The sequence below is a fragment of the Schistocerca americana genome, chromosome 3 (assembly GCF_021461395.2).
Source record: "Schistocerca americana isolate TAMUIC-IGC-003095 chromosome 3, iqSchAmer2.1, whole genome shotgun sequence".
Lineage (NCBI taxonomy): Eukaryota > Metazoa > Arthropoda > Insecta > Orthoptera > Acrididae > Schistocerca > Schistocerca americana.
The window spans coordinates 503883783-503907240 of NC_060121.1; the positions used below are offsets into that span (position 1 = coordinate 503883783).

Here is a 23458-nt window from a genome sequence, read left to right on the forward strand (position 1 = left end):
ATTGGCTCCCACTATAACCAAGGCGGCGTAAGATAATCCCTGACAGCTCGCAGCGCTGTTGTCAGCTTTCAACTGAAAGCCCTGACGGCTGCAGGTGAAAACAGTAGTCGTCTACAGAGCTGTGACAACAACGAGGCGTTGACATAGGCACGTTAACACAAGGGCATTACGGTATTAGCTGAGACAGGGCTGCCCAGCCCACTGCAACTGTCAGGGATCAACTTATGTCAAATGGTTCAAATGGCTCTGAGCTATGGTCATCAGTCCCCTAGAACTTAGAACTACTTAAACCTAACTAACCTAAGGACATCACACAACACCCAGTCATCACGAGGCAGGAAAATCCCTGACCCCGCTGGGAATCGAACCCGGGAACCCGGGTGCGGGAAGCGAGAACGCTACCGCACGACCATGAGCTGCGGACAATCATCAACTTATGTCGACTCAACTACAGTGTTAGTGAAAACCAACTCCGATGTGACCTTAAATGATTGTACACATATCTCATCGACTGACCATACATGTAGTGTGGTACGGTTGTAAGCTGGCCTCATTTATGTGTACGTCTCGCTTGTTATTCGGACAGGGATGGTAAGCAGCGAACTATACAAACAGGTGGTGGAAAGTCGACAATACACAAAATTTCTGTTAATCAACACTAGTACATGTTGTTGTTGTTGTGGTCTTCAGTCCTGAGACTGGTTTGATGCAGCTCTCCATGCTACTCTATCCTGTGCAAGCTTCTTCCTTCATCTCCCAGTACCTACTGCAACCCACATCCTTCTCAATCTGCTTAGTGTATTCATCTCTTGGTCTCCCTCTACGATTTTACCCTCCACGCTGCCCTCCAATGCTAAATTTGTGATCCCTTGATGCCTCAAAACATGTCCTACCAACCGATCCCTTCTTCTAGTCAAGTTGTGCCACAAACTTCTCTTCTCCCCAATCCTATTCAACACCTCCTCATTAGTTATATGATCTACCCATCTAATCTTCAGCATTCTTCTGTAGCACCACATTTCGAAAACTTCTATTCTCTTCTTGTCCAAACTAGTTATCGTCCACGTTTCACTTCCATACATGGCTACACTCCATACAAATACTTTCAGAAACGACTTCCTGACGCTTAAGTCTATACTCGACGTTAACAAATTTCTCTTCTTCAGAAACGATTTCCTTGCCATTGCCAGTCTACATTTTATATCCTCTCTACACTAGTACATACAAAAACGAAATCAAGTACGCCATTAGAAACCAGCCTGTTGCAAAGGCTTATTCGATCTACCGAATACTTCAGTAGTTATTCAAGTTTCTTTAACATGGATAATCAGGTAATTGTTAAACAGAAATTGACACCACTGGCAGCAAGGCGTCGATGGATCATGCGTCTCAGGCACTTATGAATAATTGCAGCGATAATTTCCATAGAATATAGTAATTAGTTGTCAAACGTGGAATGCCACTACGGAACATTATTCATTAACTCTCAAGTAATTATAACAGACACACGGATAAAAAGGAGTGTGATGTAGAATTAATTTACTATAATAGTAGTACAGCTTTATAGTAATAAATTTGTATGATTTTCGTATAATTATTGAATTTGTTAACTTTGTAGCCCTAATTACCTTAATTATAGAGAAATAGTACAACACAGGTAAATTCACAGTCCACCAAATGCATCTTAATGCAGAATGCCTTCAGAATATCATATTCCTAACGAGGGCAAATTTGAAAAAGAGAGGTTTTATTCTATAATAAGGTCACCTTAAGCGACAAGTAATAATTATGTTCCTACTAGAATAGCTGATACTAATTACGTTGTTGGTACTATTTTGACTGGCACAGCAGCATTCTCATTTGGTGTATTGTGATTTAATACGGGATTGTGGATCGGCCTTAATGCAAACACTTTCTGTTTATTTACTTCCCAAATTAGTTTCGGCGAAATACAGCCATCATTAGTGGGTTTCTTTACTCTTTTTTACTTAAACTTGCATATTTTATGCGTGTGTTGCCATTATTTACGAAAATTATGCAAAAAGTTTAGAGTAAAAAGAATAAAAAACCCACTGATCACGGTGATATTTCGCTGAAACTAGTTTGGGGGTGTAAATAAAAAGTGTTTGCATTAAGGCAGACCCACAAACCCACTTTAGTTTACTCAGACACGGACCAGCAGAAGAGTTCACGTTATAAATTGCGAGTTAATGTTTCTTGTATAGTCTAAACGGTATAAAAGAATTTGGATACTGCTGCAGGGAGACGTTTGTGCCCAAATTTAAAATGGCATTAGCACCTATATAGATAACATGAAGGCAGACATGAACAGTAAAGTATGGCGAACTTTAAAAGGTTAACTGTGCCGTTTTGCTCGACAATAAAACCAGGTAGGTAAATCCTTTTGCGGATTGTAACATATTCACAAAGTGAGATTTCTGCAATTGGTAAATTTCCGAATTAAAGTTCTGCCGACTTATAAATTTACGGTGGAGTCAATAGTCCTTTACAGCCTTTGAATTATGTTTGGACGCTCACTTTGAGTGTGACATTTTTCTGTTACGTTCTCAATTAAGAGCTGTACTTGTGCGGAACTATTTCAGCAACTCATTTCTCGCGTTATCAGCGATGGACTTAACCGAAAACTTGATCATAAAGGACAATAACTTGGAACCAGTGCAGTATTGAGCCGATTTAGGGAACATTCTATAGATGGAATAAATCCTTTGCCTAAAAATTCACGAGAGTTATTTATGATTTTGTGCTGCTAAATAAACTGTATATTGAAAATTAATTTGTCATGTAGCCTAAATTCATTTCAGCTTCGGTCTTCATTTCTGTAATTTTAAATTACACCTTAGGTAAAATATACCCGTGGCATAAAGTCACGAAGGAGGCATATGACCATATTACACAATATACGTAGCCTGCAAAAATGCTGAATAGGGAAAAGTCATTGACTGAATGCAAAATGATTCTATTAATCCAATATTACGCGTTTCGGTGTTTGCAATTGATCAGATATTCTGGAACTGCAAGTAACCGGTGGACACAATAGTTACGCGTTTTAGAGGTAACAGACATGATCAGATTCCACATGTAACCTACATAAAGGATGAAAGACGTATACCACTCGGATATCGTCATAGCCCCCCCCCCTTTTTTTGTGACCATGAGTCAATGAAGATATTGTAGCGCTAACACAGTACTGCGCTGCAGGGAGAGAATAAAATTAAAAAGGGACGTTTCTTTCGCTTCTCGATTCATGGATCACCATAAATAGTGCGAAATGTTTTCATTCTATGTCGAACTACTGATACGGCTCATTTCATCCGGACGTGGTAGTGCAGTCTGATGATTAGGAACGTTACGCCACTGCTTCACCTTGTGTCACATCTGAGATCACTGCTAAGTCGGAGGTGGAAACCCAGCGGTAAGGAAGCCAGTGAATTTAAAAAAATCTTACTGAAATATGGCAAAAACTGATCGCCAGTCAAGATTCTGTCTGACACGTCACCTTGAAACTTACCTTACAGCCTTCGCAGGTGAAGGCACCGAAATGGAATCCCGCTGCTGGCTCCCCACACACGCGGCACAGCTGGTTCATCTGCAACAGAAAATAAGTAACTGCTGTAAGTTAAACAGCGCTCTCCCAGCGTTAAAGTTCAGTGAACAATCTATACAATCTAAGAGATTCAGAGGGCGGTGAACATAAACAAAACCACGAAATTCTAGGAAAAGGTCTTTTATTATTAGTGTGTGTAACGGCCTGTGAAATGTATCGTCCTTAAAATGCTCAAGTAAGTCTATAATGAAAATATGAGAGAATTCAGAGTGCGTGTAACTCAGTGGCCCCCATCCCTTCTTAGACCATTAACGTTAAATATGCTGCGCTCCCCCACTGTCACAAGCTTCAGTGCCTAAGTAAACTTTAGAATTAAAAAGAGTTCTCTTTCAAAATTTTACCTTTTAAAATGATGTATTAGTATTGCCTATGTATAACACGGAGCGAGGTGGCGAAGTGCCTAGCAAACTCGATTTGTATTCGGGAGGATTACAGTTCAAATCCACGTCCGGACGTTGAGATTTAGGTTTTACGTGATTTTCCTAAATCGCTTCAGGCAAATGCTGGGCTCGTTCCTTTGAGAAGACCACGTCCAGTCTCCTTCCCAATCCTTCCGCACTCCCAACTTCGCTGCATTCCTAATGACCTCGCCGAAGGGACGTTAACCTGGAATATATCTATTTACCTACCTTCTGTCTGACATCCTTTTCTATATATACGCTGTTCTCAGTGAATGCTCATCGTAAATCATAATCCAAATTCATTCAGCTCCTTGTTTTATTTTCACTGCTATCACAGTCAAAATCTACCTTCGCATCTATTAGGTTGGTTCATAAATTCGTAGCTTTTTTCTGTAAGTTTAATAAAGACAACAGGTATACATAATCTACACTTTAGTCATCAATAATACATTCTCATTCACTATTAACAACAGTCTCCCAACGCTAGGGTAACTTTTCGATTCAACTACTGTAGATATCAAGTGCTATTAAAGCGAAGAACTTGTCGAGCCATGTTCGGAGCGCATTTTCATCCGGAGGGAAACTTCCTCCAACGTTATTCGATAGAGCGCGGAAAAGGTGAAAATCTCAGGGCGAAATATCAGGTGAATAAGGTGGGTGCGGAATGATTTCCCCTGCCCAACTCCCGTATACTGTTTTTTGGCAGTCTAGCAGAATGCAGGTGAGCGTTGTATTGGACTCAACCATTTCTTTCTTTTCCTTATGTTAGCATAAATACACAACTTCTCGTCAACAATAACAACAAGGACAGGAATGATACGTGTTGTTCACATGCCAATTGATGATGAGCAGGCGCAATGCACATATAACCACCCACTGATATTTATTGGTTTGGCTTAGGGCATGCGGTAATCAAACATCCGATTTTTGAACCTTCACTATTATATGAAAATGTCACATTATGCTGGAATTATTACGGTTTACCACATTTGCCAGTTCTCGAATACAGTGGCAGTGCGCTGATCATTGTGGATTAATGCATTTAAACGATCTTCATCAAACACCGAAGGTGTCCTGATCGTGGAGAGTCACTAACGTCAAAACGTTCACCCTCAAAGCAAGAGAACCATTTTCTTGCCGTGGTATGTACAATGGTATTATCGCCGGATACGGTGAAAATTGTTCTCGCTGCCCCCGCTCCTGTCCTGCCTCTGCTGAACTCAAACAAAAGAATACATTGGAAATGTTCCGATTGCTCCACTTCGCACTCCCATTTTATAGCCTCCATAGCTCCATTCACTATCTCTGAACGACAAGCCGGCCGGTGTGGCCGTACGGTTCTAGGCGCTTCAGTCTGGAACCGCATAACAGCTACGGTAGCAGGTTCGAATTCTGCCTCGGGCATGGATTTGTGTGATGTCCTTAGGTTAGTTCGGTTTAAGTAGTTCTAAGTTCTAGGGGACTGATGACCACAGATGTTAAGTCCCATAGTGCTCAGAGCCATCTGAACGACGAAATGACAATATGTAAACTCAAGTAGCTACAGTGAACTACAAACAGAAAATGACAATCGACAAATAAACCCAAAGGAAGCAGATAACCAAGAAGCAAAATAGAAATGCTACCAACTTACGCACCAACCTAATATTAATCGTGTATGCCGTATGTCTTCTCCACGTGTTCTCTTCGGATAGAGTGTATGCGTATGTGTGTACATGAATGTATGTTTTAAAATGCGTGATAAAGCAATTGAAGGTGCATCGATTATGCTACGTACAGCTTCTTCTCTGGTAATGGAGCTAACCATCCACAGTGAGGGTATACACTTGTTTCAAAACACGTGCCGACCGCGGTGGTCTAGCGGTTCTAGGCGCTCAGTCCGGAACCGCGCGACTGCTACGGTCGCAGGTTCGAATCCTGCCTCGGGCATGGATGTGTGTGATGTCCTTAGGTTAGTTAGGTTTAAGTAGTTCTAAGTTCTAGGGGACTGATGATCACAGATGTTAAGTCCCATAGTGCTCAGAGCCATTTGAACCATTTGAACCAAAACACGTCTCGCACCCACTGCGCCTCTTCCTAGCGGCACGCGCTTCACATGCACCCAGCACCACCACTTGAAACAAACCGAGTTCAAATGTGAGGACTGTATTATCCGTTTGAAAATTACTTGACCATTGGGCTCCATACTTCGGAAATGGCAGAAATTGGAAAACTTTAGGCTGCCATTGCTTTGTGTCTGGCCACTTGAAAAATAATAATAACAATACTGTGTATGGAACTGTAGTTATTGTAGTGTTGCACTGTCAGTTAATTGAAGAGAGTAATGAACCAACTTCTTGTCTGTAGCACGAACTACCCACATGAGACATTTAGCATTTCTTACGTACACTGAAGAGCCAAAGAAACTGGTACATGTGCCTAATATCGTGTAGGGCGCCTACGAGCACACAGAAGAGCCGCAACGAGACGTGGCATGGACTCGACTAACATCTGAATGAGTGCTAGAGGGAACTGACACCACGAATCCAGCAGGGCTGACAATAAATTCGTAAGAGTAAGAGGGGGCAGAAATCTCTTCTGAACAGCACGTTGCAAGGCATTCAAGATTTGCTCAATAATGTTAATGCCTGCGGAGTTTGGTGGCCAGCGGAAGTTTTTAAACTCAGAAGAGAGTTCCTGGAACCATTCTTTATCAATTCTGGACGTGTGTGATGTCGCACTGTCCTGCTGGAGTTGTCCAAGTCCGTCGGAATGCAGAATGGATATGAATGGATGCAGGTGATGAGAAAGGATGCTTACGTAAGTGTCATCTGTCCGAGTCATATACAGACGTATCAGGAGTCCCATATCACTCCAACTGCACACCCGCCACAACATTACAGAGCCTCCACCAGCTTGAACAGTCCCCAGCTGACATACAGGGTCCGTGGATTCATGAAGTTGTCTCCATAGTCGTACACGTCCATCCGCTCGATACAATTTGAGACGAGGACCGTCCGACCAGGGAAAATGATTCCAGTCACCAACAGTCCAGTTTCGGTGTTGACGGGCTCAAGCGAGGCGTAAAGCTTTGTGTCATGCAGTCACCAAGGGTATACATCGATGATGTTTCATTGAACGATTCGCACGCTGACACTTATTGACGTCCCAGCATTGAAATCTGCAGCAATTTGCAGAAGAATTGCACTTCTTTCACGTTCCACGATTCTCTTCTTCCGTCGTTGGTTCCATATTTGTAGGATTTTTTTCCGGCAGCAATGGCCGAGATTTTATGTTTTACTTGATTCTTGATATTCACGGTACACTCGTGAAATGGTCGTACGCGAAAATCCCCATGTCATCGCTACCTCAGGGATGGTGTGTCCCGTCACTCGTGCGCCGACTATAGCACCATGTTCAAACTCACTTAATTCTTGATAACCTGCCATTGTAGCATCAGCAACCGATCTAGCAACTGCGCCAAATACTTGTTGTCTAATATAGGCGATGCCGACAACACCGCCGCATTCTGCCTGTTTACATGTCTCTGCATTTGAATGCGCATGCCTATACCAGTTTCTTTGGCGCCATGGTGTGGTGGGTGGACTATTTGAGAAAGCTGTAGTCTCCATCGCACTGTGACACACATTAATTCTAGTAATTGAGGAAAAAGTATTTATTGACAACTAATATCATAAATATTAAATTCATAAAAAATTGTGATGATAGTAATGAGCCTTTGAAAACAGTTTGGTTCAAATGGCTCTGAGCACTATGGGACTCAACTGCTGAGGTCATTAGTCCCCTAGAATTTAGAACTAGTTAAACCTAACTAACCTAAGGACATCACAAACATCCATGCCCGAGGCAGGATTCGAACCTGCGACCGTAGCGGTCTTGCGGTTCCAGATTACAGCGCCTGTAACCGCACGGCCACTTCGGCCGGCTGAAAACAGTTTACGAGTAGTCTCATGACCGAAATACAATCAAACTCTTTTGGTTTTTAACCCTCAGAAACATCTATTTTGCACCTCAAGGGGTAGCTCCCCCAGTCTGAGACGCACTGGTTCATGTGGGACATCAGTTTCAAAAATTAGTACGCTATACTTTGTTGATAAGGGAAGAGTGTCTGCTGGGCTAGTCCATACAAAAGGGGAAGAGCTTGGGAAAGCATTGCTAGGAATTTGTTATAGCCGTAATATACTTCAGTATTTAATGAGTGCCTTGAAATTTTATTCTCAGAAATGTAAATCTTGAATTCAAAATTTAGATAAGGCCCATGTCGCCTTCATCAACATGACTTGACTGCTCGATATCTACAGTAAAACAGGTAGTGTGTACAAAAGTGCTGTTCTGCTGTTCCTACACCAATACAAATACGGCACCAGGTGAATTTTGTAGTACAATTTCAGCCCTCCATCAAACTGACACAGTGTTTCAGTTTGAGTACTTACCAAAACGCGTGTAAAGCTGCTAGAACATTCTTTTAAGAAATTCTAGTGACATCCATATTCCACTGTAGTCTTGGTCGCCTAGGCAGAAGCAGATATTATTTCCTTATTTCCACTCAAGTGACAAAAGTCATGGGATACCAACTAACATCTTGTCGGACCCCTTTTGACCCGTGTAGTGCAACAAATACACGTGGCGTGGACGCAATAAATCGCTGGAAGTTCCTTGCAAAAGTACTGAGCCTTGCTGTCTCAATACCCGTCCATAATTGCAAAAGTGTTGCCAGTGCAGGATTTTGTGCACGAACTGACCTCTTGATTAGGTCTCATAAACGTTTGGTGGGATGCATGTCTGACGATATGAGTGGCCGAATCTTTCGCCCGAATTCTCTCGAATGTTCTTCAAACTAATTTCGAAAAATTGTGGCCCGGTGACAAGGGGCATTGACATCCATAAAAATTTCATCGTTTGGCTCCAAGTAGCTAAACATAACCATTTCCAGTTAATGAAAAATGAAATGATCGTTTGGCATTGATGGCCAGGAGGCCCATTTCGGGGGAGTTCGGCCACCAGGTTGCAAGTCTTGTTTCATGTGACACCACAATGCGCGACTTGCATGTTGGTGATGATGAGATAATGATGAGGACAACACAACGCCCAGTCCATGAGCGGAGAATATCTCCAACCCGGCCGAGAATCGAACCTGGAGCCGCCGCAAGGTAGGTAAACACGTTACCACTCAACTAAGCAGCCGGACATTTCCAGTCAATGATCGGTTCAGTTGGACGAGAGGGCCCAATCCACTTTATGTAAAAACAGTCCACGCCTTTACAGCTTGCACAATGTCTTGTTAACAACTTTCGCCCATAGCTTCGTGTCGTCTGCGCCACGCTTGAACCCTACCATCAGCTCTCACCAACTGAAATCTGGAGAGACCTGACCACACTACTGTTTCCTACTCGCTTAGGGCACAACGAATAAATTCACAAGCCCAGTAGAGGCACTGCAGGCGATGTCGTGCTTTTAGCAAAGGCACTCCCGTCAGTCACCTGCTATCATAGCTTATTAACGCCTAATTCCGGGGCACAGTCCTAACGGATAAATTCGTCGCAAGTCTCACACTGATTTCCGGGGTTATTTCACGCATTGTTGCTTGTCTGTTAGCACTGACAACTCTACGCAAACGTCGCTACTCTAGGTCATTAAGTGAAGGCCGTGGCGAGAGGTAATGCCTGAAATTTGTTATTCTCGGCACACTTTGGACGCTGTGCATCTCGAAATAACGGATTCCCTAACAATTTCCAAAATGGAATGTCCCATGCAGCTAGCTCCAACTACCATTCCGCATTCAAAATCTGTTAATTCCCGTCGTGCCGCCATAATTCGGGATGCTTTTCACATGTATAACCTGAGTAGAAATGACAGCTCCGTCAACGCACTGCCCTTATATACCTTGTGTAAGCGATACTATCGCCATATGTGCATATCGGTATCCCATGACTCCTATCTCGTCAGTGAATAAGCACCGACATGCAGGCAAAGAATAAGTGTAGCATTGGCATCTTTTCGTCCTGCGCGCGGTAAATGCGGAAACGTGAATAAAGGCGACATTACTACCAAATGCGTCCAAACAATACCAACGTGCTGTTATTCGTTTCTTGGCTGCCGAAGGTCAAACACTGGAGAATGAAGAATTTGGATGGAGAACTGTGTCTGTCGGAAACCACCGTTGTGGAATGTCGCGCGAAGTTCCGTGCTGCTCGCATTTCGACACAAGATGCTGGTCGATCTGTGAGTCCAGACTCATACATTAAGTGCAACTGGCGACACATGAGCACCGGCCCTGTAGTCCAGATCCTCCCATGCTATTATCAGCCCTTCGGTCCACACTGTTCAACCTGGTGTGTCGGTGGGATGATTACCTCAACGCTCAGGGCGATTTTGCCTGACTGGCATACCGATTCTGGTCTGTATGGCCTTCGAACGGAAACTTTTTGATCGCCCTTGTACTTATGGAGATACGCAGTATATTCAGAAGAATACATGAATTTGTGAATGATTTGGAGGTATACAGGGCGCGACATATAGTACACGGAGCTGCCATCTCTGGTAGCAACAACGGCTCTAAGCTAGTTAATGACAGGTCGAATTGAGCTTGGACGACAGATACTGATAACAGATACTGATACATCAGTCATGGCGATTCAACTCTTCTCTAGCGCTCAAAAGGCATAGTGGCTGGCGGATGGCTGCGTGCCAGGCTCTCAGCAACAAATAGCCTGGTGTTTTCAGTGGGTGACTTATCTGGAGAATGTGTTGGCCACGGCAACATTTGAACGCCCTCTGTAGGTCAGTCAACGTGAGGGACATGCGGTCTTGCGTTATTCTGCTGAAAGATAACGTGACAGAGAACTGAATGATAGGGCACAACCACTGTCCTTAACACGTCAGAACGGCTACTGTCCAAATTACCGAGCATGATAACCAGAGGGGTTCGTGTTCTGCAGCCAATGGCAGTCCTTGCATCTACGGCCTACGCTGGGCTAACATGACTATGAAGAATACAATACGGAAACATTCATTCTCCTCGGAGTTTCAAAACATGGATGTGTCCATTGTGAAGGTCTTGTGTAGAACGAGCATTCGTCTGAAAAGACGACGTGACACTCCTGTGCCCAGTGTTGGTAGGCATCTCCTGCATTGTCAATGGAAACCACAAACTATGGTTGTCGTTCTCACAAGGCGTCGCTGAAGTGTTCCTGTGCGTACTTGTGTTGATTAAAATGAGTTCATTTCATAACTCAATGTGTACGACCCACCAAGATCGAGAGGACAAAATAAGGTACGTCACATGGAGTACGACTCTGCAAGATAAAGTGAACAAAATATCTGTCCTCTCAGCCACCAGTAGCTTGGAGTTATTACGCTCCACATGTTACTGAACAGGGAACTCCAAATCGCATAGACGCTATGTTCTCATGAAAACTGTGCAATCCGTCCAAGGCAAGCAGAAAGTGTGATGAGAATGATGAACCGCAGTCACGATAGGCCACCACTGTCATACGAGTTATAACGTGACCTTCTAATGATTTCTGAATGAGAAATGCACTACATAACTGCGTAATAGTTCCTCATTACTGGATGCAGGTGGCGTTACTCCAACGAAAATTTTGCTTAAACACTAATCATATCGATATTCAAGCTGCAAGTTACCAATCTGAAGTTTGTTGCATAGTCAGATACAAAATTAATAGATACCTTTGTTTCATCAACAGAATCCTATAACATTACACTCAGAAAATACATGCATAGTCATGTTAAAGTGACCATCGCCTATATTCGACATCAACGTGAAGTAAGCACTCACAAACAGCAGGTGGCAATACTACCAATGGAGGACGTAAAAAGTGTGTCGGGGGGACGCAGAAAACAGCCCAGAAACACAGCGAATTATCTTATGTCTAAAAGGACGTGATCAAATACTTTCGGGCCTAGGTTGGAAGCATTTCCGAAACGCCCATGTTTGTAAACAACACACATGCCGCCGTAGTTAAAGTAGATCGTGCATCCAAAACCGGCACCCAGACAACATGTGGCGCACCAGATTGCCGTAGACGACAGGTGTGAACGATGTCTACAGAGACCTCTGCGGGGCAATAGATGTGCAACTGTTGAGGAATTGGCCACCCAGGTGAACCAAGAGAATACCAACAGTATCTCCTCAACGAACGTTCAGTGAACGTTGCTGCATATTGGCCTCCACAGCAGATGTTGTTTCATGCACCCATGCTGACTGCTGTCCATTGACGACGATGGGAGCAATTTTCACGCCATCACCGCAGCTGGACATCCACTGAGTGCTGGCAGCTGGCCTTTCCAAATGAATCACGTTTTATGCTCTATCGGACAGATGAACAAACACCCTGCAACAATCTTCGGAACGATCCAGGCCCGAAGATACAGCGTTATAATCTGTGGAATGTTTTGATGGCATTCTCTGGGTGATTTTGTCATACTGGAAGGCACAATGAATCAACACAAGTATGAATATATCCTTGGGGACTATGTCCACCACCACAGGCAGTTTGTTTTTCCTAGGCACGAATGCATGTACCAGCAGGACAATACAACGAGTCACACAGCTCGCAGTGTACGTGCGTGGTTTGAGGGGGACCAGAATGAGTTCACCGTACTTTCCTGGCCATATAACTCTTCAGATTTAAATCCAAAGGAGAATCTGTGGGAACCTCTCTATCAGGCTGGATCCTCAACGAGAAACCTGGCGCAGCTTTCCACGGCACTGCAGTCGATATAACTCTACATCCGCGTCGGTACCTTCTAGTACCTCACTGACTCTCTACCTGCACGTCTCGCGGCGGTCGGCGCTGGAAGGCAGTCACACTAATGTTGGCATTATACACACCGTGATGAGTAACTTCGTATAAATTCTAATGTAAGCGGTTTTATTCCGACTCAAACCGCGTAAACATCATAGAGGCTGACTTTAATTTTTATCGACAGTCGTTTTTCCCACGCATGATCACAACTGAAATAGAGCAGGACGGATATTATGGTAGTGTTTGAAGTACTCACCGCCAAACACCGTTAGGTGCTTTGTGAGGTGTAAATGCAGTCTTCAATTGGTTCGCTGGTCACAAATTTACTACTAATTATCAGACTCACATAGTTTCCGCAGCTTAAAACTAGGAGACGAATGAAATAGGAAAACCTCGTTTTGCTTTTAATTCCTGAAGCACGGACGTGTATTCGTATTCAGCTCATAATAATTTACACTCCGCTCGCTATGTATCGTTGTTTTTTTTTTTTTTTTTTTTTTTTTTGGTCATCAGTCTATTGACTGGTTTGATGCAGCCCGCCACGAATTCCTTTCCTGTGCTAACCTCTTCAACTCAGAGTAGCACTTGCAACCTACGTCCTCAATTATTTTTTTTTTTTGCTTGACGTATTTCAATCTCTGTCTTCCTCTACAGTTTTTGCCCTCTACAGCTCCCTCTAGTACCATGGAAGTCATTCCCTCATGTCTTAGCAGATGTCCTATCATCCTGTCCCTTCTCCTTATCAGTGCCTTCCACATATTCCTTTCCTCTCCGATTCTGCGTAGAACCTCCTCATTCCTTACCTTATCAGTCCACCTAATTTTCAACATTCGTCTATAGCACCACATCTCAAATGCTTCGATTCTCTTCTGTTCCGGTTTTCCCACAGTCCATGTTTCACTACCATACAATGCTGTACTCCAGACGCACATCCTCAGAAATTTCTTCCTCAAATTAAGGCCGGTATTTGATATTAGTAGACTTCTCTTGCCCAGAAATGCCTTTTTTGCCATAGTGAGTCTGCTTTTGATGTCCTCCTTGCTCCGTCCGTTTTTGATTATTTTACTGCCTAGGTAGCAGCATTCCTTAACTTCATTGACTTTGTGACCATCAATCCTGATGTTAAGTTTCTCGCTGTTCTCATTTCTACTACTTCTCATTACCTTCGTCTTTCTCCGATTTACTCTCAAACCATACTGTGTACTCATTAGACTGTTCATTCCGTTCAGCAGATCATTTAATTCCTCTTCACTTTCACTCAGGATAGCAATGTCATCAGCGAATCGTATCATTGATATCCTTTCACTTTGTATTTTAATTCCACTCCTGAATCTTTCTTTTATTTCCATCATTGCTTCCTCGATGTACAGATTGAGGAGTAGGGGCGAAAGGCTACAGCCTTGTCTTACACCCTTCTTAATACGAGCACTTCGTTCTTGATCGTCCACACTTATTATTCCCTCTTGGTTGTTGTACATATTGTATATGACCCGTCTCTCCCTATAGCTTACCCCTACTTTTTTCAGAATCTCGAACAGCTTGCACCATTTTATATTGTCGAACGCTTTTTGCAGGTCGACAAATCCTATGAAAGTGTCTTGATTTTTCTTTTGCCTTGCTTCCATTATTAGCCGTAAATTCAGAATTGCCTCTCTCGTCCCTTTACTTTCCCTAAAGCCAAACTGATCGTCACCTAGCGCATTCTCAATTTTCTTTTCCATTCTTCTGTATATCATTCTTGTAAGCAGCTTCGATTCATGAGCTGTTAAGCTGATTGTGCGATAATTCTCGCACTTGTCAGCTCTTGCCGTCTTCGGAATTGTGTGGATGATGCTTTTCCGAAAGTCACATGGTATATCGCCAGACTCATACATTCTACACACCAACGTGAATAGTCGTTTTGTTGCCACTTACCCCAATGATTTTACAAATTCTGATGGAATGTTATCTATCCCTCCTGCCTTATTTGACCGTAAGTCCTCCAAAGCTCTTTTAAATTCCGATTCTAATACTGGATCCCCTATCTCTTCTAAATCGACTCCCATTTCTTCTTCTATCACATCAGACAAATCTTCACTCTCATAGAGGTTTTCAATGTACTCTTTCCACCTATCTGCTCTCTCCTCTGCATTTAACAGTGGAATTCCCGTTGCACTATTAATGTTACCACCGTTGCTTTTAATGTCACCAAAGGTTGTTCTAACTTTCCTGTATGCTGAGTCTGTCCATCAGACAGTCATATCTTTTTCGATGTCTTCACATTTTTCCTGCAGCCATTTCGTCTCAGCTTCCCTGCACTTCCTATTTATTTCATTCCTCAGCGACTTGTATTTCTGTATTCCTGATTTTCCCGGAACATGTTTGTACTTCCTCCTTTCATCAATCAACTGAAGTATTTCTTCTCTTACCCATGGTTTCTTCGCAGCTACCTTCTCTGTACCTATGTTTTCCTTCCCAACTTCTATGATGGCCCTTTTTAGAGATGTCCATTCCTCCTCAACTGTACTGCCTACTGCGCTACTCCTTATTGCTGTATCTATAGTGTTAGAGAACTTCAAACGTATCTCGTCATTCCTTAGTCCTTCCGTATCCCACTTCTTTGTGTATTGATTCTTCCTGACTAATGTCTTGAACTTCAGCCTACTCTTCATCACTACTATATTGTGATCTGAGTCTATATCTGCTCCTGGGTACGCCTTACAATCCAGTATCTGATTTCAGAATCTCTGTCTGACCACGATGTAATCTAATTGAAATCTTCCCGTATCTCCCGGCCATTTCCAAGTATACCTCCTCCTCTTGTGATTCTTGAACAGGGTATTCGCTATTACTAGCTGAAACTTGTTACAGAACTGAATTAGTCTTTCTCCTCTTTCATTCCTTGTCCCAAGCCCATATTCTCCTGTAACCTTTTCTTCCACTCCTTCCCCTACAACTGCATTCCAGTCGCCCATGACTATTAGATTTTCGTCTCCCTTTACATACTGCATTACCCTTTCAATATCCTCATACACTTTCTCTATCTGTTCATCTTCAGCTTGCGACGTCGGCGTGTATACCTGAACTATCGTTGTCGGTGTTGGTCTGCTGTCGATTCTGATTAGAACAACCCGGTCACTGAACTGTTCACAGTAACACACCCTCTGCCCTACCTTCCTATTCATAACGAATCCTACACCTGTTATACCATTTTCTGCTGTTGTTGATATTACCCGATACTCATCTGACCAGAAATCTTTGTCTTCCTTCCACTTCACTTCACTGACCCCTACTATATCTAGATTGAGCCTTTGCATTTCCCTTTTCAGATTTTCTAGTTTCGCTGCCACGTTCAAGCTTCTGACATTCCACGCCCCGACTCGTAGAACGTTATCCTTTCGTTGATTATTCAATCTTTTTCTCATGGTAACCTCCCCCTTGGCAGTCCCCTCCCGGAGATCCGAATGGGGAACTATTCCGGAATCTTTGGCAATGGAGAGATCATCATGACACTTTTCAATTACAGGCCACATGTCCTGTAGATACACGTTACGTGTATCCTATCAGTTGCCAAAGATTATTTAAGAACATCCTGTATAGTTTCTACGACGGAAGAGGAGCATTGTAGTTGCTTAGGGGCTAATTCTCGATAGTCCAGATAATATAAACGACGGTGACAAAAAATATAACGCACAGTCATAAGCAAGGGAAGAAGTTATTTAAAATATACTGTTTAAATTTTACTATTTGGTTGCTTCTAAGGTTCAGGAAGTACATTTACGAGGGCTATCCACAAAGTACATTACATTTTGGAATTAAAAATAAAAAAAGTATTGGAAATTTTTTTTATTATATACAGATGAAAGCCACACTTAAACACTATTTTTCTACATAGTTGCCATTTAAATTAAGGCACTTATCGTAGCGATGGACGAGCTTGGAAATTCCTTCGTCGTAAAATTGGGCCGCCTGCGCCTTCAACCACGTAGTTACCTCTTCTTGAAGCTGTGCGTCGTTATCAAAACGGTGCATAGCCTACCACTTCTTCATTGCTGGGAATAAGTGAATGTCGATCGGTGCCAGGTCGGGACTGTACGGCGGATGAGGAAACAACTCCCACTTAAAAGATTCGAGAACTTCACGAGTGGCATTTGTCGTGTAGGCCCGGGCGTTGTCGTGAATCAGCAAGATCTTTGAGCCCAACTTTCCCCTGCGCTTGTTTTGTATCGCTCTTCTGAGGTTGTGCAGAGTTTGGCAATACCTTTGAGAGTTTATTGTAGTGCCTCTTTCCAGGAAATACACAAAAATCACATCTTTTCTGTCCCAAAAGACAGTCATTACGTGGTCGAAGGCGCAGGCGGCCGAATTTTACGACGAAGGAATTTCCAAGCTCGTCCATCGCTACGATAAGTGCCTTAATTTAAATGACAACTACGTAGAAAAGTAGTATTTAAGTTTGGCTTTCATCTGTATATAACAAAAAAAATTTCCAATACTTTATTTATTTTTAATTCCAAAACGTAATGTACTTTGTGGATAGCCCTCGTAATATTTGTGGATTTAGACAAAGCGTATTATTCTGTACCCATCAACCGACTATGGGAGGCTATGGAATATATAGATGTAGAAGCATAACAGACTATACTACCAAATGTACCCAGCAGTTCAAGTAGGAAGAAAATTGTATGAGACATTCCAAACATCGAAACGACTTAGACATGACTGCAGTATGTCGCCGTTCCCAAATTGTAGACCTGTTACCTAATATTTTAAAACAGGTCGTACATCTTACAATTTTCGTTTTTCATCTTTTTACAGTTTTCTTTTCTTTTGTTTTACCTACAAACCATACAAAGAAATATACTTTTCAAAATAACAATAATTTAAGGTTGAAATATAAATAAATTTTTTAAGAAGAAAATAAAAAGATGCTAGGATAGAGGAGAGATTTGTTAGTACCATCACTGAATGTGACTGATGGTGAATACCTTGGAATGGTTTCTTCGAGCCGGCAAGTCGCACACAGAAACACACACACACAAACACAAATGGTTATTAGTAATATTTAAAATATACATGCAGTTTATACTGGAACGGTGGAATCAGTCATGCGGATATACGGGATTTCTTTTCCAACATGGTACTACGTATACATTATTATTTGGCGATGATCATGTACTGATAGCACAAAGCAGAGAGGATGTCAGATATACAAATGAGAAGTTAATGAAAGTATTTGAACGAGGAGGATTTAGAACAAATACGAGTTAAACATAATATCTAGTAGTAGGAGGAGATGGAAGATACATAGCATTGCCGGAAGGAACTTTTAAAGCTGTAAAGCAGTTTAAATACTTAGGATCAATTATTCATCTGGTGGGAAGCTGTGAAGCAGATGTGGAACTCAGGATCCAGCAGGTAAGAGGAGCAATTAAAGTGCCAAATGGAGTTCTGTGGAGCCGGACAGTATCAAAAGAAACAAAGAAGAGGATTCTGCAAACAGTGGTGGAAAATGTATGGTGCAGAAGGACGGACCCTGGGTGAGCGGCAGAGAAAGAGAGTACAGTCAGTAGAGATGGATGGATTAAGGTGGGCAGCCAGGATATCCAGAGCAGATTGGAGAAGAAATAAGGAAATTAGAGAGATAATTGATACAGAGCAACCAGTCGTGCAGAGAACTGAGCATAGAGCTCTTCAATGATATGACCACGTACGGCGGATGGAGCAAGAATGATGGCTGAAAGCATTCCTGGAATGGTCGTCACCATGAAGAAGGAAGCATGGACGGCCGAGATTAACGTGGAAAGCAGGAGTAACTCGAATGATGAGGAAGAGAGATCTGAAAGAGGAAGACTGCAATGGTCATGAAAGCTCGTAAATGGAAATACAGGACAATTGCTAAATAGTGGAGAAGTCCTCTGTTGCATAATGTGAAAATGCCCCCAAAAAAGAAGCGAACTAAATTAGTACAAAATTTTACAAATAATAGACAGTGTTCTTAAAGTTGAACTGCTCTGTAAGCAGTTTATTTTGTTACAGCTGTCACTTGAAAATGGCGTAGTGATGAATAAAACACATTTTATGACAATTCAGATTGAAAATATTGTCCTTTCTAAAATGTTGTATGACAATGTACACAAGTTAGCACAAAAAATAGGTTTAAAATATTGAGTTATAGTTTGCAAACACTAAGTACTACATCTCCTGTAATACTGGCACAAATTTGAAGATCAATAGACAATATTGAGAGACGGAGGATGGTATTAGACCAACTTCTACAATACAAAATTATACCTGTCAGGAAACGAAGTGTGTTTCATGCCTTTCCGTACCATATAAAGTATAGGGCTTATCCGTTTTCTATCATTGTAACCGTAACATCTACTGCAAAAATCACATCAGTATTAATTTATTTTACACGAAAAATAGAAATACCTTGGTTTCGTTCAAAAGCTTTGAGTATTTTCTGAATGTGACATTTGGTTAACAGAATCACGGCCTAAGCACGTCTTTATGGGTCAGGAAGATGAAGCAACTACCGATTTGTCTGTACGCATCGGTTGAAAACGTCTATATACCTCTTTAATTCTCTGGTGTCCTCTTGGGTGACGTCCTAATTTCTTCACGATATTTATTCAGACTCGTCGCCATCTTTAGGTGGTTACTGATTAGGTACCACCTGAAAATGCCAACGAGAATCTTTGCCTAAATATCGTAGAGAACTTGCTACTTGACCTGGGTGGCCACCCGTAAATTCTACAAGTTTCAAATATGGCGGGAACACTTACCGAATATTGATATACCGAAATACTGATCGTTGATCTACTATTTAAGAGGTGATTCGCTTCAAATACGAAAGCAGTTTATAATGGGAAGCTATCGATCAACCAGCATTTATCTTCAGTGACGATATTTGGTAAGAATATGACGTAATAGCAACAAATTTGAGTCTCATATTGTAGGAAGAACGAGGACTTCAGCAAAAAATGCTACCCCAAGCAACATGTTAAAAGTTTTCTTTATTTTAGTATGAAAACACGATTCGCAGAAAACAGGCCGGTTTCATACATCACTCATAAAACTAAGTAGACAAAAATTAGCAACAGTGGTACAAGAATTGAAGAGTAAATCTGAAAAGAAAGGATTAAAAAAACAATCGCGGTTGAAAGTAACGCAATAGGCTATTAATAAAACACTGGATTAACTCCAGAAAAATAAAACAGAATAAAAGGAAAAGGCCAATACCACTGCGTTAGACAAAACAGGCAAATAGTTTTGGGCCAGTAACGGACTACTTTTAGAGTGTCTTCTCCTGCTCTCTTTGCCGTTCTGTACGAGATGCGAGCACCGTCCTCAGTGGAGCATAGGGATGTTCGTCAGTTCTTGTCAGTAATTGCCAAGTGTTCAGTCGCAGATAGAAAATAGCTTCATAGATTGTCCATAGATCTCCCAATACATGCACGCAGTCTGTTCAGAGAATCCCAATTGGGCCCTCGTTGTTCGTGGCCGTGTGGTGGGCAATCTCCATATTACAATCTCGAAGTGCTGAATAACGCCGAAAGTTAAGTTTGGAAACGAAAACCTGGGAGAATAGATCGTTGCGTCACAGAGCCGAAGGATGACCATTACAGTGTGAAGCCACTTACATATTCATCTTACTGAGAATGACTACAGCCTCATCTAGGCAGTAGACTACAATAGGACAATCAAGGACTGTTGCCTCCGCTCAAGGAAACGTCCTTGGCACAGCCTGACTGTGCAGTGCCATCTTACATCATGATATTCCTTTCTTATTTTGAGGTCTCATTGTAGTTGGTTTTATTAACTATAACTCTGGAGTATGCGCCTTTCTAGGGCGATAATTCCATCTACTATGAACCGTTTCCTCAAAACTAATTTCTTACAACAAAAAATATACAACTCAGATCATTTTAAAAGAGCACTACTTATTCATTTTATTTTGCGTCATACAACAAAAATAAATCACCCGTTTGTGGGTAAATTACTTTTAAATACCGTGTGGCTGTATGGAGGTATGCTGATTCTAGATATTGTCATCGTTAATGTTTTATGCGTGCGGGCAGAGCATGCACATCAAGAGTGGGTACTATCTGTCGCTGACAGCCACGCTGCTTGTCATACGCTTGTCGTATTTACCAGAGCATATCAAAGGACTTATAAGTGATAAAGGTCGGTTTCAGAGTGAATTAAAGAACTTCCAGTTGGCCAGAACCTTCTACTCCATCGATGAATATGAATATCTTCACAAGGACTATAGCTCATAATTGTGCTTTAGAATTGTACAATATCCATGTTGTTGTTGTTGTGGTCTTCAGTCCTGAGACTGGTTTGATGCAGCTCTCCAGATACTCTATACTGTGCAAGCTTCTTCATGTCCCAGTACTTACTGCAACTTACATCCTTCTGAATCTGCTTAGTGTATTCATCTCTTGGTCACCCTCTACGATTTTTACCCTCCACGGTGCCCTCCAATACTAAACTGGTGATCCCTTGATGCCTTAGAACATGTCCTACCAACCGGTCCCTTCTTCTAGTCAAGTTGTGCCATTAAACTCCTCTTCTCCCCAATTCTATTGAACCTCCTCATTAGTAATGTGATCTACCCATTTAATCTTCAGCATTCTTCTGTAGCACCACATTTCGAAAGCTGCTATTCTCTTCTTGTCCAAGCTAGTTATCGTCCATGTTTCACTTCCACACATGGCTACACTCCATACAAATACTTTCAGAAACGACATCCTGACACTTAAATCTATACTCGATGTTAACAAATTTCTCTTCTTCAGAAACGCTTTCCTTGCCATTGCCAGTCTACATTTTATATCCTCTCTACTCCGACCATCATCAGTTATTTTGCTCCCCAAATAGAAAAACTCCTTTACTACTTTAAGTGTCTCATTTCCTAATCTAACTACTTCAGCATCACCAGACTTAATTCAACTACATTCCATTGTCCTCGTGTTGCTTTTGTTGGTGTTCATCTTATATCCACCTTTCGAGACACTGTCCATTCGGTTAAACTACTCTTCCAAGTCCTTTGCTGTCTCTGACAGAATTGCAGTGTCATCGGCAAACCTCAAAGTTTTTATTTCTTCTCCATGGGTTTTAATACCTACTCCCAATTTTTCTTTTGTTTCCTTTACTGCTTGCTCAATATACAGATTGAATAACATCGGGAGAGGCTACAACCTTGTCTCACTCCCTTCCCAACCACTGCTTCCCTTTCATGCTCCACCACTCTTATAACTGCCATCTGGTTTCTGTAGAAATTGTAAATAGCCTTCCGCTCCCTGTACTTTACCCCTGCCACCTTTAGAATTTGGAAGAGAGTATTCCAGTCAACATTGTCAAAAGCTTTCTCTAAGTCTACAAATGCTAGAAACGTAGGTTTGCCTTTCCTTAATCTAGCTTCTAAGGTAATTCGTAAGGTCAGTATTGCCTCACGTGTTCCAACATTTCTACGGAATCCAAACTGATCTTCCCCGAGGTCGGCTTCTATCAGTTTTTCCATTCGTCTGTAAGGAATTTGTGTTACTATTTTGCAGCCGTGGCTTATTAAACTGATAGTTCGGTAATTTTCACATCTGTCAACACCTGCTTTCTTTGAGATTGGAATAATTATATTCTTCTTGAAATCTGAGGGTATTTAGCCTGTCTCAGACATCTTGCTCACCAGATGGTAGATTTTTGTCAGGACTGGCTCTCCCAAGGCTGTCAGTAGTTCTAATGGAATGTTGTCTACTCCCGGGGCCTTGTTTCGACGCAGGTCTTTCAGTGCTCTGTCAAACTCTTCACTCAGTATCATATCTCCCATTTCATCTACATCCTCTTCCATTTCCATAATATTATCCTGAAGTACATCGCCTTGTTTAGACCCTCTGTAATGTAATGTAATCGCAGCTGGTAATGGATACTAGCCTTGCGAGGGGGCATTGGGGCACATGTAGCAAAGCAACCTCGGAGAACCCGACCGAACCTGTTCCAATGATGGGAGCTTCGATAGACCGAGCTCCAAAAACCTGTGCATTGTAGACTTCACCTCCAACTTGTAAAGTCCTGCTGCTCATTCATAGCACCTTCTGTTAAAAATATAGGCAACTAACAACTGGATGTGTGTCACGTATGTTATTGTGCATAGTCCACGTTTGTGTTGCAACGGTTATGCATTCATTTCAGTAAGAATTCAATGGACTGTCCTATCATTATCACCAATCAGTTTGTCGTTGCCAGAAGTAGTTACAGTCAAAATTTAAAGTATTTGATACGATTTCCCTCCTGTGAAACTTGTAGCTCTTTGTCGTTGTTCTTCAGTTATTACACTGATGACGTTATACTTCACTGCCAAGTTTCATTCATTGTGGAGGCGGTTTATGTTGCTTGCTACGCGTTGTATTATTTTATAGTTTCAGTAAATGAGGAGACACAAATATTTTGTTACGATTATGATTATTCAGATGGAAAAATGGAAATGAGAGTTTGGCGTAATTGGCCGGGAGTCCCCTTACGGGGCAGGCCCGGCCGCCGTGGTCCCGGCTTTATTACATTCGACGCCACATTGGGCGACCTGCGCTCTGGATGGGGATGAAATGATGATGATGACAACACAACACCCAGTACCTGAGAGGAGAAAATCCCCGACCCAGTCGGGAATCGAACCCGGGCCC

At 42.1% G+C, this 23458-nt stretch overlaps 1 protein-coding gene across 1 annotated transcript in view; it reads right to left on the reverse strand.

Annotated features, from left to right (window-relative positions):
- Window positions 1-23458, reverse strand: part of LOC124606898 (zygotic gap protein knirps-like) — a 435411-nt gene that overhangs the window by 87850 nt on the left and 324103 nt on the right. Inside the window, exon 2 of the mRNA XM_047138998.1 lies at window positions 3530-3607. Coding sequence (XP_046994954.1) covers window positions 3530-3607 — 78 coding nt within the window. The remainder of the gene's footprint in view (window positions 1-3529; window positions 3608-23458) is intronic.